This window comes from Onychomys torridus, chromosome 23 (genome assembly GCF_903995425.1).
Source record: "Onychomys torridus chromosome 23, mOncTor1.1, whole genome shotgun sequence".
Classification (NCBI taxonomy): Eukaryota; Metazoa; Chordata; class Mammalia; order Rodentia; family Cricetidae; genus Onychomys; species Onychomys torridus.
This window is the reverse complement of record NC_050465.1, coordinates 62,678,645-62,692,898: the sequence shown is the minus strand read 5'-3', so window position 1 is coordinate 62,692,898 and position 14,254 is coordinate 62,678,645. Positions and strand designations below refer to the sequence as shown.

The following is a 14,254-nucleotide window of genomic DNA, read 5'->3' as shown; positions in this document are numbered from 1 at the left end:
CTTCAAGCTGGAATCTTTTTGTATTTGCTAACAAAACCCACATGGGAGGAAAACCCTTTCATCACAAGAAACTGAGGACCGATATGAAAAGGAATCACCAATGGGAGATATATGGGTAGAGAAGGGCTAGCTGAAGAGCTCACACAACACTGAATGAAGATACATATGTATTAACTCACTCACCAGCTCCATATCCTGTCTCTAGAGGCCACACATCATGTTAAGGCACTGGGTTTACTGAGGTAATTCAGAATGGACAGGCCCTTAGTTTATATGTGGAAAGAAATAGTGAGGAGGAGATGCATTAGAAAGAGATGGAGTTAGAACAAGAGGGTGAACGTGCTGGGCGGTGGTGGCACATGCTTTTAATACTAGAACTTGGGAAGCAGAGCCAGGTGAATCTCGGGAGCCAGGTGGATCTCTGTGAGTTCGAGGCCAGCCGAGTCTACAGAGCAAGCTCCAGGACAGGCACCAAAACTACACAGAGAAACCCGGTGTGTGTGTGTGTGGGGGGGGGGGGGGGGAGGGAGGGCGGGGAGGGTGAGACAATGAACCTGATAAAAAAAAATACATTGTATGAAATTCCTCAAGAATTAATAAATATGTATTTTAAAAAGTAATCTGGAACAGGATGTTTTGGGGACATATCAATGAAAAAAATCACTGAACCCAAGATGTATAGATATATACACTCTGCTGTGTTTAATACAGTATGTCACTGTTTGGATCTCAGATGTCCTTCATAGGTTTTGAAGGGTTAGATCCCAGCTGATGGTAAGGAGCCAGGGCTTAATGGGAAGATGCTAGGTTGCTGGGGACATTTACCTGAAGGTGTGGGAAAATCTACCCATGTTTACCTTCCTGACCACCACAGAACCAGGCACAACAAAGCCAACGGATCACGAACTGAAACTTCTGAAACCAGAAGCCAAATCAAACTTTGCCTCAACTTAACTTTCCGAGGTATTTTGTCAGAGCAATAGAAAGCTAACACAGAATCTTTGTATGACAATACTACCTTATGCTAAAATCAAATACAAATTTGATGTGCTAACAATCATGTTTTAAAATAATATTCTGAACAAAATTATTGAAAATGAGACACGGGTGTTTTGTTGATGCAACTAACAAGTAAAACATACTGAAGCTTCCAGATACATTAAAATACCTTACCTTGGCTACTACAGGATAACATAAAAAATGCTTTTATTAGAAGTGTTAGGTTGGGGCTGGAGAGATGGCTACTCTTCCAGAGGACTTGGGTTCGATTCCCAACATCTATATGGTGGCTCACAACCATGTATTAACTCCAGTTCCAGGGTATCCAACACCCTCTTCTGGCCTCTGTGAGCACTGTACTCACTGCATAGTACACATATACACATGCAGAAAAAAGCACCTATACACATAAAAATTTTAAAAAAACTTAAAAGCATAAGTTACTATCAAGTTACATATACCCTGTCTTACCAAAAATAAACATTACTGGCAAGGTGGATTTAGCTTCTGAGATATTTGGCCTGATACAGTCTTCCTACCATAAGCATGGCATTAAAAGTTGGAGAAAAAGAAAAAAAAGATAGCCATTATTTTTACCCAACCAATTTTAATGGTAAATTCACAGTCTTTATGTTTATCAGTACTGTAACCAAAAGGAGTGAAGGAGGAACTAAGGGCAGGCTTGAGTACAAGAATGCTACAACATATTAAGAGCACAATTTGCTAGGCCACAGAGAAAAATTCTTCAAGCTCCTTTTTCAACCAATACTTCAGGAATGTCAGTCAAAGTTTAACTTTTATAGAGCTTTTCCTTCTTTAGAAGAACATCAGTTTGCTAGAAACTCTTAAATATCTTTATCTTCAAACTTCTTGTCATTACAACCAACTTGTTTAGGATGCATACTTTCTTGAGCAAAAAAAACAGCAAGACCCACGAACACACTGGAAATCAGCTCACAGTAGGCAAGCAGTAGATCCAGGCAGGATGCATTGTGGCCATTGAATGTGGTCCAGCACGCAGTGTTTAATAGCGGCTCTTTGGAGCACAGCAAATGGACATACTCTTCCTATAAAAGGGACTCACAAGGCAGGTATCTTCCTAAATGTCTTAAAAAGTTGTATCACAGGGAATATATGTTTTAAGGTTGTAAAACATTTAGTATTCTGTCAGCTGCTGTTATTTTGGATTCATCTATTTTTAAGCAATGCTGAAAAATTACAAACTTTATGCAACATTGTAAACATTGATGAAAGCTCACAAACTCGGTTTTAATAACAGGTGCTCAGTTCAGCTCTTCCGTAGAGTCAGCAAAATCTGTTAAGTGTAATTTCACCACCCCAAAACCAAGCAAACAACAAAAGGCTGAGTATAAGCATGAGGAGAGGTGGCCACCAGGACAGCTACTTACTGATATTCAATTATTCCACACTTAGCTTATTTCTAGAAAAGAGTCAGAGTGGTTCAGACTCATTCTTTAAGGATCTACATTATTTACACATGGACATATTTGAAGAGCTTACTTTGAAATTCCTTAGTTTTTGTCTTTAATTAATAATCCATTGGTTTCATTTGGTTAGTTTGGGTTTGGGGGATAGGTTCTCGTGTCTTTTATTTTTTTTAAACTGAAAGATTTTTCTCCTTGAAACAAAAATATATATATATTGTGAGTTTTTCAGGTCACCTTGATTGGGCTAGAGAATGGTTTGTTTGAAATGGGTCATTATCATGTTCTACTGTGGCATTTAAGACTTGCCTTTGATATTTTAGAACTAAACATAATTCTAAACTTAATTCATGCAAGGAAGTGAATGGAATTTGATAGCCTAAACCAGCTTTGTTTGCTGTTCATAGAAATCAGCCATTCCTCTGACCTGATGAGACACTACCTCTTAATCTGACATTTCAAATCACAATTATTAGTATCTTTCCAAATACACTGAAGCTTACATTTAATCTCTTTAAAAACAAACAAACAAAACAAAACAAACAAAACCTTGAACAAGGGCTGGGAGGATGGCTTAGCATTAATAGCATGTACTACTCATGCAGAGGGCTAGAGTTTGGTTCCAATCACCCACATCAGGCTCACAGTAGCCTGTAGCTTTAGAGGACTGCATGTCCCCTTCTGACCTCTTCAATCAACTGCATTCATGCACATACCCCCCTCCACCTCCACATACATTTCATTTTAACACAATTATTCTGAAGGTAAGACAGACACAAATGCTCTCCACCCACCATGGGTTAATTATCAGCTCACACATTCTGATATTGAGAAGCTCCATTTACTTCTTTCTCCACTTCTTCTTTGGAAAGTTTAAAAGTTTTCAAGCATCATTTAAGAGTTAAATTTCAACAAAGAAAAAAGTATTCAAAACAATATACAAAACCACAAAACACTGTAGTATAAGATATCTCCAAATAAGTAGTTCATAACATGAGGGGGAACTCCAAGGACCCGATTCCTCTCACCACTGCAGCCCACCCTTGACACACACATAAACCTCACCTACACAGGCCTGCATTCTCGTGTTCTTTTTGTTCTCTATGTCCTCTTTTGCACTTTTGACGCCTAAAGTAACTGAGATCAAGAAAAATGTCTGGCTGGGTATGGTGGTGTACACTACTTTAATCCCAGCATGTCTTGAGAGGCAGAGGCAAGGGGATCTCTGAGTTCCAGACCATGTTGGTCTACGTGGCAAGACCCTGTCAAGAAAGGAGGGAGGGATAAGAGAGAGACAGAGAGGAGGAAAGACAGTCTGATGAGTACACTACCACACAGGTATCCTAGCTGATGCAATAGGACTCTTCACTAGAAATGACGCAGTAAGTAGTATTCACAGACAGGCTAAACTTTCATGTTCTAATATGAAATGCTACAAGGGTAAGGAATTGTGATTTTAACAAGCTTCCACCACTGAAATATCGGTCTACCCATCTCTCTATCTCTTGCACTCACTCTCTCTTGAACATGTGCACTACTATTAAAACAATTCATAACAAAATGAGAACTATCTAATGTTTGAAGTACCACTGGCCTTGTCACTGAACCCTGTCCCTCTCCTGCTACTTCATGCAGTGCCAACCCACTGTCTTCCCAGTAGAGGAAATAAGTATACAAAACCAACAGTGTCAGGCAGGTATGCTCAAGGTCTCAATTTCTTAAAACATAAGTCTGAGTATATTTATTTCTCTCAAATGCATACAAGACAATAATTACACAGCAACAAATCTTTTGTTCAACAGTGACTTGATTCATAAGCATTTAAAATTTACATAATTTCACATTGATACCCTTTTATTTTTAAATACAATAAGTAAAAAAGCCCCCCAAATAACCAATTTTTATATTTCCTATTTATCCTTCTATACATCCAAACTTTAAAAAGTTACAAACTGAACAATTGTACAGAACATATAAATCATGTTTAAAAACTTGAGGTTTTAAAATCACTGCTTCCCCAGTATGATTCAGAAAAATTCTCCTATTGACAAACACAGTCATAGATGCCGAAGCAAACTGGAGGAGGGAAGAAACAGACAGACACAGGTTTGCTGTCTTAACATTGTCCTAATCCTGTCCATTAGAATGGTGGAGTGAGAAGTAACAGCTGGGCTAACATGAGGACATACATTTCAAGTATTTTCCTATTTGATCTGAGCTCACTTTAGCAAACTGATGCCGAAACGAATTATTTTCTCCCATACATCCGCTCAATGTCTGCCTGGTAGTGTGTTTTAAGCTCTTTGCGTTTCAACTTGAAGGCATCCGTCACCAGACCAGTTTCAGGAGTCCATGGGTCAGGGCTCAAACGAATTTTCACTGGAATTTCAAACTTTTCCAGGCTTGCTGAGATGATGAAAACAAAGGAAAAGACAACAATAAGAATCCACACTTTAGAAACACAGGCAACATTCTCAGCCAACAGGACAGATCGAGGCATACCCACCCAAACAACAAGCAACCCATCAGCATCAGTCTCACTTCTGAGACTCGGACATACAAGTCTTCGACCCATGAGAACTATAATAGCAAAAACCATTTAACAAATTTATCCATAGGAGAATAAACTAAATACATGATATGGGTATTAATGGAAGGCAGTTCTGTCATTAAAACAATTGCGCTCATGTGGTTATCCAACCCATTGCTGGGCTGGAAAAGTGCAGCACGCAGCACTAACTAGACAGACAAGAGCACATACAGACTCACTGGACAGGGACACACCCAAACTACGCCACGCACCTCCGGGGGCTGGACCCAAGGAGGAAGGACAAAGAGAAGGAAACAGGCCATTTGCAGGAAAATGCAAAGAACTAGACATTGTGTGTCAAACAAAGCAGGCTAGACTCAGAAAGGCAAGCATTACATGTTGCCTTCACATAACCGTAAGCTCATTTGAATTTCTATGTCTGTGTGTGTAGAACATGCAGGTGAGAAAGGGAGTGTGAGGAGAGGAAAAGCCGTAAGTTGAAAGGGAAGATGGTACAGGCTATGCATGACATTACAGCAGAGGGGAAGTGTATGGGAGGACTGACTGTGATCCAAAGGAACAAGGGAGGAAAGCAATGTATAGTGAAGTGTATGTGCAAATGTGTCACAACGGAACGTTAATCTGCATGCTAAGTAGTAATAAAACTACATCTTCTGGCTAAACTACTCCTGGGAAACTATAAACTTAAATGATTACAATCAACATACCACAGACACACCTCAGTGTTTACTGTTACAACAGTCAAGACATGGATCCTGGCAGATACCAGAGTCGGATACACCTCTAATCGAGAAAGAGACAAAGATACCAGCTTACATAGCGAGTTCAAGGTCAGCATGAGCTGCACCCTATCTCAAAAACAAGCAAGTAAGAAAGAACAAAGACTCTGAAAAAACATTTGCCAAAGACGACATACAGGCCAGTAAGTGCAATGAAAGATAACCAATAATCATTAAAAATGGTGATCATAAGAAGATTAACAATTAAAGGTGCCTGGAATCAAAAGAGCAGTCATAGGGCAGGAATGTGTAGAAGTTGGAATTCTTAAACACCAGTGGTTAAAAGGCATCACTTTGGAAAATCATATAGAAAATGATGAAATAATTTTAGAGAAAAAGTATGCTACTCTTTAAAAGGAGTTATGAAAAGTTAACCTGGGATCCACTGCTTTCACTAACAGGGTATGCATCAGGGAGGGAGAAAACATGTCCACATCAAAGCAGGAGCATGAATGGTCATATGAGCTCCTCTTTCAAGAGCCAAAGGTGAGAAGGAAAATGTCCTTGATGAATACTTAAGGTGGTATCTATCCATCCACACAACTGACAGACAATAAAAGAGGCTGAAGACTGATCCATGCTACAACACAGATGGACTTTGAAAACATGCTAAGACGTCATCTACAAATCCTGCAGTATGACTCCACTTACATAAACATTCCCAAACTGGCCAGTCTGTCAAGACAGAATGTCTATTAGTGGTTTCTGAGGACAGGAAACCCGAGAGGCTAAGGAACAGTGACTGCTAATGGGTGAGGATTTTTTCTAGGGGTAGAGGCAGGTGATGAAAGTTAACTAGGGTAAGAGTTGTGCAAGCTGTTGAATATAAAAACCATGTATTTATACATATCAAATAGGCAAGTTGTATGGTATGTTCATTGCATTGCAGTAAACTTGTTACATGTAAAAATAAGTACGGAGTATATATACTTTTATATGTGTGTGTCTGTATGTAAGTACAAGTCCCTACACCAGAAAAACATGTCATGCCTTAGATCTGTGAACCACCTCCATCCTCTAAGAGAGCAGCAAGCCCTCTTTAACTGCTAAACCATCTTTCCAGACTCAGTGTACAAGCCTTAATGTTTCCATATTCTACCTTGCTTAATAATGGCATGTTTTCATGAATATTAATTAACTATAGTATTAATGTTGGATACATACTAAATCAATTTAGAATTAGTCCAAAGTTTATGTTACTAAAAAAGGTTAGAGCCAGGCAGGAGGCGGTGGCACATGCCTTTAGTCCCTGCACTTGGGAGGCAGAGCCAGGTGGATCTCTGTGAGTTCAAGACCAGCCTGGTCTACAGAGCGAGATCTAGGAAAAGGCGCAAAGCTACAGAGAAACCCTGTCTCGAAGAACCAAAAAAAAAAAAAGGTTAGAAACTATTTTCAAGTTCATAAATTCCAAAACATAATTAATCACAGTTGAAATAATGGACCAAAATAATGACCTCATTTGGAAAATGAAAATTTAATTTTTTTAAAAATCATATCTAACAGATCCAGGTAAAATAGAATGCAATGCTTGTGTGATATTTAGTATTTCACTTAGACACAGATGTTTATTACTGAACAAACATCAGTCTTTGACAGAAAGAAACAGAGAGGCCCGCCAAGAGCAGGGGCAGTCTCCAGTGGGGTGGCCACTAGTGCAACGCTCCTGCTCCTATAACAGCCCCTCATCCACGCTTCTCTAAGTCGCCCTAATTACCTCCCCTAGAAGAGGAACTAGCTGGGAATAGGGGGATTTGAACATCATAGCATGTAGGAAAATGCCATGAGAACTATTATTACATATAGTTAACATAAACTAATAGAGATCTTTAAAGATACAAAAAGAAGGTATAGGACACCCCAGTATAACATACTAGTGACCTTTCGCTAGGGTCTCCCGTGCCCTGGAAATAGTAGGGCTCGCAGAACAGCAGAGGCAAGCGAGAAAAGGTGAAGGCAAACACAAAGGCTAACAGGATGAGACCAGCCAAGAGACTATAAATCCCAACTTGGCATTTCCTGATTGTGGTGGTGCTTAATACTGTCCACTTCACAGGATCTAGAACCACCTGGAAAACGGGCCTCTAATAATGCCTATGGGAGACTGCTGTAGAATATTATTTTAAGGTGTGTTACTTTTGTTTATGTTGCCTTTGTTTAGCTCTGTGAAGCTGTGTTACTGTGCCTGTCTAAAAATCACCTAACTGTCTAGAGCTGAATGGTCAGTAGCAAGGCAGAAGAAAGGATAGGCGGGGCTGGCAGGCAGAGAGGACAGAAGAAAGAATCTGGGAGGAAAGGGAGGAGGAGCAAGATGTTAGAGGCAGCTACCCAGCCACCATGGAATAAGAGTGAAAGTAAGATTACAGAAGAAAAAACAAGTCCCAGAGGCGAAAGGTAGACGGGATAATTAAAGTTAAGATAATTAAAACTGGCTAGAAATAAGCTAAGGCCAGACATTTATAATTATTAACAAGCCTCTATGTGTATGTATTTGGGAGCTGGGTGGTGGGCCCCCCAAAAGAGCAAAAACAGCAACAGGAGACTATCCTGATTAGGTTAACTCAAGTGGAAGATCTGCCCACTATGAGTGGTACCATTCCCTACACAGCATAAAAAAAGATGAAAGCTACTGGAAAACCAACATTCACCTCTCTGCTTCCTGACTATGACATGGATGCGATGTGTCTGGTTTCCTCAAACTTTCTGCCACCATGACCTCCCCGCCAAGATGGACTGTACTCAGCTATGAGCCAAAACAGACTTTCCCTTAAGCTGCTTTTAGCAGGGTATTTTATTACAGCAACAGAAAAAGACACTAAGACACTGATAAATTCCATATTTACATAAAAGTGCAATCACACATTTTAAAAGAAAATTAGTACATTTTAAACTTATTTTTAAAAATCAGTTTAGGGCCAAGCAGTGATGGTATAATCCCAGCACTTTGTAGACTAGGCTGGCCTCGAACTCATAGAGATCCACTTGCCTCTGCCTCCCAAGTGCTGGGATTACAGGGGTGCGCCACCACCGCCCGGCAATCCCAGCACTTTTGGGAAGCAGAGTAGAAAGATCTCTCTGATTTCAATGCCAGCCTGGACTACAGTGAGATCCAGGAAAGCCAGAGCTACACAGAGAAACCCTGTCTCAAAAAAACAAAACCAAACAAAAACAGTTTAGTAGAAGCAAATATTTGAATGTCCTGCAAAGAGATCTGAAAAGGCTGCATTCCAGCCCCTGTAACATAACAGGTTAAAATAAATAAATGCATATACTTTTTCACATCTCAGTTCTAAGAAATCAGTTTACCAGAACACTCACCTGAAACAGCAGCTTCAGAAAGCACTTTAAGGACCTCATTTTCCATTTCACTGCTATTACACAGCTCTTCCCAAGTCCCTTCAAACCCTTTTGTTCTAGCTAGCTCCGTGAGCTCCTTTTGATTTGGCACAACAAATCCAATTACGTAAGAATGGTAGCTGAAACACAGAAAGGATAATTTAGAAAGGACCAAAATAGCACGCACCGTGCTTACTAATGTAAGGGTTCCCTTGGCACTCTATAGCCAACACTTCACTGTTGGAAAAACTACAAACATGCATTTAAAACCACCATCATACTTATCTCCTGCAATGCCTCTCTCTACTTTGTACATTGGAGAGCTCTGGCAGAGTTCACTGCAAGTAAACTAAGTGTGCCTAACTATTATAAGTATTAATGTAATTAATGTACACATTTTTAAAGGAAAATTAAATCTTTTCCCAATTCTTTGAAATGATCAGTAAATTCTTGGAAACACGTTAAGAAAAGTAAATAAAACCTGTAAATTATGTTTCTGAAGAAATGTAGCAAAAAGTCAAAATCTTGTGATGAGCCAAGTATGGTGGCACATGCCTTTTATCAAACACTTGGGAGGAAGAAGCAGGCAGCCTGGTCTACAGAGTGAGTTCAGGACACCCAGGGCTACACAGAGAAACCCTGCCTTGACAGAAGGGAAGGAGAGAAGGAGAAAGGGAGGGAGGGAGGGAGGGAGGGAGGGAGGGAGGGAGGGAGGGAGGGAGTCCTGCAAAGACGTTCATTTTCTTCTGATGAAGAATTTGTATTACCAAAGGAACTTGGTATGCACAAAGACAGGCATTGTTTTTGCTTGCTGGGCAGAAAGTCTGTGGACCCCGCCCCGGAGAGGCTAAGGCAGGAGGACTGCCATGAATTCAAAGCCAGCCTGAACCCGGAAAAAAATAACAGCATCGTGAAGAATGGAAACATTTGGAGGTTTTTGTTGTTTTGTTTTTGTTTTTGAGACAGGGTTTCTTTGTATAATATAACTCTTGCTGTCCTGGAACTCACTTTGTAAAGCAGGCTGGCCTGGAATTCAGAGATTCACCTGCCTCTGCCTCCCTAGTACTGGGATTAAAGTGTGTGCCACAACTGCCAGGTTTGGAGTTATTCGTAAATAAGTAAAACCCAGCTCTGAAACAATGCTGAAGGAAACAAACGGCTGATTACAGTGCAGCGTCACTGATGAGCCCATGTGCTAACTGGTCAAGTCTAGACAAACATTTTAATGCCCACAAGGGCATTTGCTCAGCTATGTTCATATCAGCATTGTTTGTAATAGCCAGAACTGGGAAACAACCTAGATGCCCTTCAACTGAAGAATGGATAAAGAAAATATGGTACATATACACAATGGAGTACTACTCAGCAGAGAAAAACAATGACATCATGAGGTGTGCAGGCAAATGGATGGATCTAGAAAAAATCATCCTGAGTGAGGTAACCCAGGCTCAGGACAAACATGGTATGTACTCACTCATAGGAGGATACTAGATGTAAAACAAAGATGACTAGACTGCTACACAGTCAGGGCTATGTAGAGAGACCCTGTCTCAAAATCACAAAATCCACATCTACAAAATCTGAAGCATTTCTTGTCCCAATTATTTCAGAAGACAACTAACTATTCCACCAGAAGCTCATCTACTACTTGGGGTACACCCAGAGGTCTACTTCTAAGTTGATTTCCCTATGACACCCACAACTGTATCAAAACTGCTACAGACAGGTTTCTAGGCTTACCCACAGATAAGCAACCATGATCACTGGAGAACTGTCACTTAATTACAATTCTTTGTAACTTTGTAATGGTCACTCCATTACAATTTCTGTAACTTCTGCAGTCACGTCTACTCTCCATCACACTTCTCAATGCAGCACTAGGCTCCTAAATGTGAATTTCCATTCCCTGCTGCCAATGTTACCATGGGCTGTGAGGCTGTGGTAAGCCACAGCCAGAAAGAAGTATAAGCATACTCAAGCTGCAGGTCAGGAAGGAGGAAGGGCGGGCCTGTAGGAAGACACTGCTTATTCCCTTGTCTCCGATTGGGTCTGCGAAGCTTCCCTGTGCAGACAGATAGCCAGGTGTTGAGGCAGCAGGAAGAAGAATTTATTTTCCTAAAAACTCTGTCACTCAGAACTTAGAGAGAGATGGAAAGCAGTGCACAAACACAGGAAGATGGAGAGAGCACCACAGGTAAGTGCCAGCTCACTAGCTGTGGGCCCATGAATCACAGAGTTCCCAGAGTGACCTCACAAGCAGTTCATACGGGCTGCAACTGCCCATGGCACACACAAGGATTCCATGTGCTTACCTGTTTGCATAGGCACAGATGTTATCTACTAATGGCAGGTTCTTCAGAGCTGCCTCGACTTTCCCAAGAGAAACGTACTCCCCGGCCTGCAGTTTCACGAGGTCCTTTTTACGATCTGCACAGAACAAAGGCAGAAGAAACACTGAGAACAGGAGTTAACACCTCAAGCATACAGAAACACTCTAAGTTATTCAAAACTTTTCTCAACTAAGCATTGATCAGACCCTAATTTTCTACAATTAAATAAACCCTTTAGTGGAAAAAGCTATACTTAAGGGACATCATCCTGAGGACTTCAGTATATTCTACTGAGCCATAAGCTCCTGGCACTCATTCGTACCCAGCAGGTAAAGCAGCCGTGCAAGGCAATGGGCAAACTCATACTACCTAGAGAGAAAAGTAACACAAAACAGCATTACACACAGCACGGCCACGGTGGACTGGAAGGAATTCTTACAAGTGGGGCCTGGGATGAGTTTTACTGACAAGAGTAAGTATCCAGGTGGACCAGCACTGGCAAGGGCCATGCCGGTGACTCACTAAAGCAGGAAAGAGGAGGTAAACAACTTGAAAGAGGCAGGGAGGTGAATGGTGGCTGTGGAAAGACACATCTTGAACTGAAGAAGTTCTAGCAGCCATTCGGGGTTTCTGAGAACAAGGAGGTCCCCATGCATGATGGAAGTAAAGAGGATTGGAGAGGTGCACAGAGGCAGGAGGGTGGCAGAAGGCACAGGCCCGGCCTCCAAGTGTGGAAAGACAGACAGACAGATTTTGAGGCACCTCTCCATAAGTGGTACATGAACTAGGGATGCAGAGCTGATAGAAATGAAGCCTCTGACACCCTTCTGGCCTTCAAGTTAAGACCAGGTGTTGTGCAGAAATTTCCTACAAGATAAAACACTCAGTGAAACTTTCCATCCGGCAGGGAAAGGCCTCAAGACTCAGACATTACAAAGGGAGGCTCACTTAAGAAGTAATGAAAAATCTCTAGGACAGCAGTTCTCAACTTGTGGGTCGTGACCCCTTTGGTTGGGGCGCGGATCAAACACCCTTTCACAGGGGTTGCATAAGACCATCAGAAAACAGATATTTACATTATGATTCATAACAGTAGCAAAACTGCAGTTATGAAGTAGCAATGGAATAATTTTATGATTGGGGGTCACAACATGAGGAACCATATTAAAGGGTCACAGCATTAGGAAGGTTGAGAACCACTGCTCTGGGAAGTCCCTGATGCACTAGACCCCTCCCTCCTGAGGCTTATGTAAGCAGTAAAGGCTACTAAGAGACACTCTCAGATAAGCCAAGCTGCCCAGAAGAGGCTTAGGCCAACTGAGTTGCCAAGAAGAGACCTCCAGCAGTCATGCCGGAAGCTCCTGAGTTCCAGCTATTGGGAGCTCTCACTCATGCTAGGGTGGACCTCTGTTGATGCACCTGTTTTTGAGCCATTCCTGCTTCGGTAAGTAATCCCTCACCCATTCACCCACACTCCTTCTTCTGAGTCCAGTAAAACTCCTTAGTGCACTAAGTTGGACTTTAGTGATCAGTATCTACACAAACCATGGAGAATAACTAAGGTAACTGACAATGATTACGAATCTGTGGCTGAACAGCTTTTACAACCTCATCCAGAATGTGTCAAGCTTTAGGAACACTTGGTCCATCTTTAAAATGTTGCATTTGGAGGCTGATATAAGAGACCGCCTCATTATTACAAAGACAAGCTCCTTCACTGTTAAAGAGTCTCTCTAAACACGGCACCTCTTTGTAAAGGCATCTGAGAAATACTTTCAAGAAAGGATTCAGGGCCTTGAGGATGGCTCAGCTTTTAAGATCATGTACTGCTCTGACAGAGGACATGCATTTGTGTAATTCCCAGCACCCACATGGTGGCCCACAAGCATCTGTAACTTCTGTTCCAGGGGATTTAACACCTTCTTCTAACCTCAATGGACATCATGCACTCATGTAGTGCACAAACATACATGTAGGCAAAACATATAGTCATCCACGTAATATAAGACAGTCTGGAAAATAAAAAGAAGAAAGGACAGACTAAACTCACCAATAATCTTCAGACAACCATCAGGGTCAAACTCTCCAATGTCTCCAGTGCAGAGCCACCGCTGTCCATTTTCATCTTCAAAGAAATCAGTATTTGTTTTTGCTTCATTTTTGTAGTATCCCATTGTCACATTCTGGCCACCAATAAGAATTTCCCCTCTGGGATGTGGTTTATCAGTGTTAAAATAGCCACCTAATAAACACAAAATAAACCATAGAGGTGTTACAAAGTACATGTCTCATTTTAACCCATCATAGTCCCGGGAACAATGGAGTAGACGCTGTGGCTAACCCTTCTCAATAAACTAGAGACAAACCTCAGCTGTTCAGTAATGAGTAGCTGTGTGCTTTTAAGCTACTATTCCAAGAAAAAAGTACATTCTAAATCTCAGCATCCTCCACCTACTATGTAAAATAATTACAAAGTTTTAGCCAGGCGGTGGTATCTTAAGTCTTTAATCACAGCACTTGAGAGGCAGAGGCAGGCAGATCTCTGTGAGTTCAAAGCCAGCCTGGGCTGCAGAGTGAGTTCCAGGACAGCCAGGGCTGTTACACAAAGAAATCCTTTCTCAAAAAAAAAAAGGAATGAAGGGGTGGGGAGTGGGGGAACAATTACAAGGTTCCTACTCAGTCCATTTATCATGCTAGCAAAATTATAAAAGAACTGCCTAATATTAAATAGAACAAATCCCTTCATAAAATCACACTTTTATATACTTAGAAGTTTGTTCTTTCAGATTTCAGACTGATTCTGAGCTTAAACTTCAT

General features: G+C 41.2%; 1 protein-coding gene across 2 annotated transcripts in view; it reads right to left on the bottom strand.

The window, feature by feature from the left end:
- Positions 1 to 3,266: 3,266 nt before the first annotated feature.
- Positions 3,267 to 14,254, bottom strand: part of Acsl3 (acyl-CoA synthetase long chain family member 3) — a 58,025-nt gene continuing 47,037 nt past the window's right edge. For both annotated transcript variants that reach the window (XM_036172717.1, XM_036172718.1), the window contains exons 12-15: positions 13,488 to 13,679; positions 11,420 to 11,534; positions 9,090 to 9,247; positions 3,267 to 4,850 (exon numbers count right to left, since the gene is read on the bottom strand). In XM_036172717.1, coding sequence (XP_036028610.1) covers positions 4,693 to 4,850; positions 9,090 to 9,247; positions 11,420 to 11,534; positions 13,488 to 13,679 — 623 coding nt within the window. In that variant the 3' untranslated portion in view covers positions 3,267 to 4,692. The remainder of the gene's footprint in view (positions 4,851 to 9,089; positions 9,248 to 11,419; positions 11,535 to 13,487; positions 13,680 to 14,254) is intronic.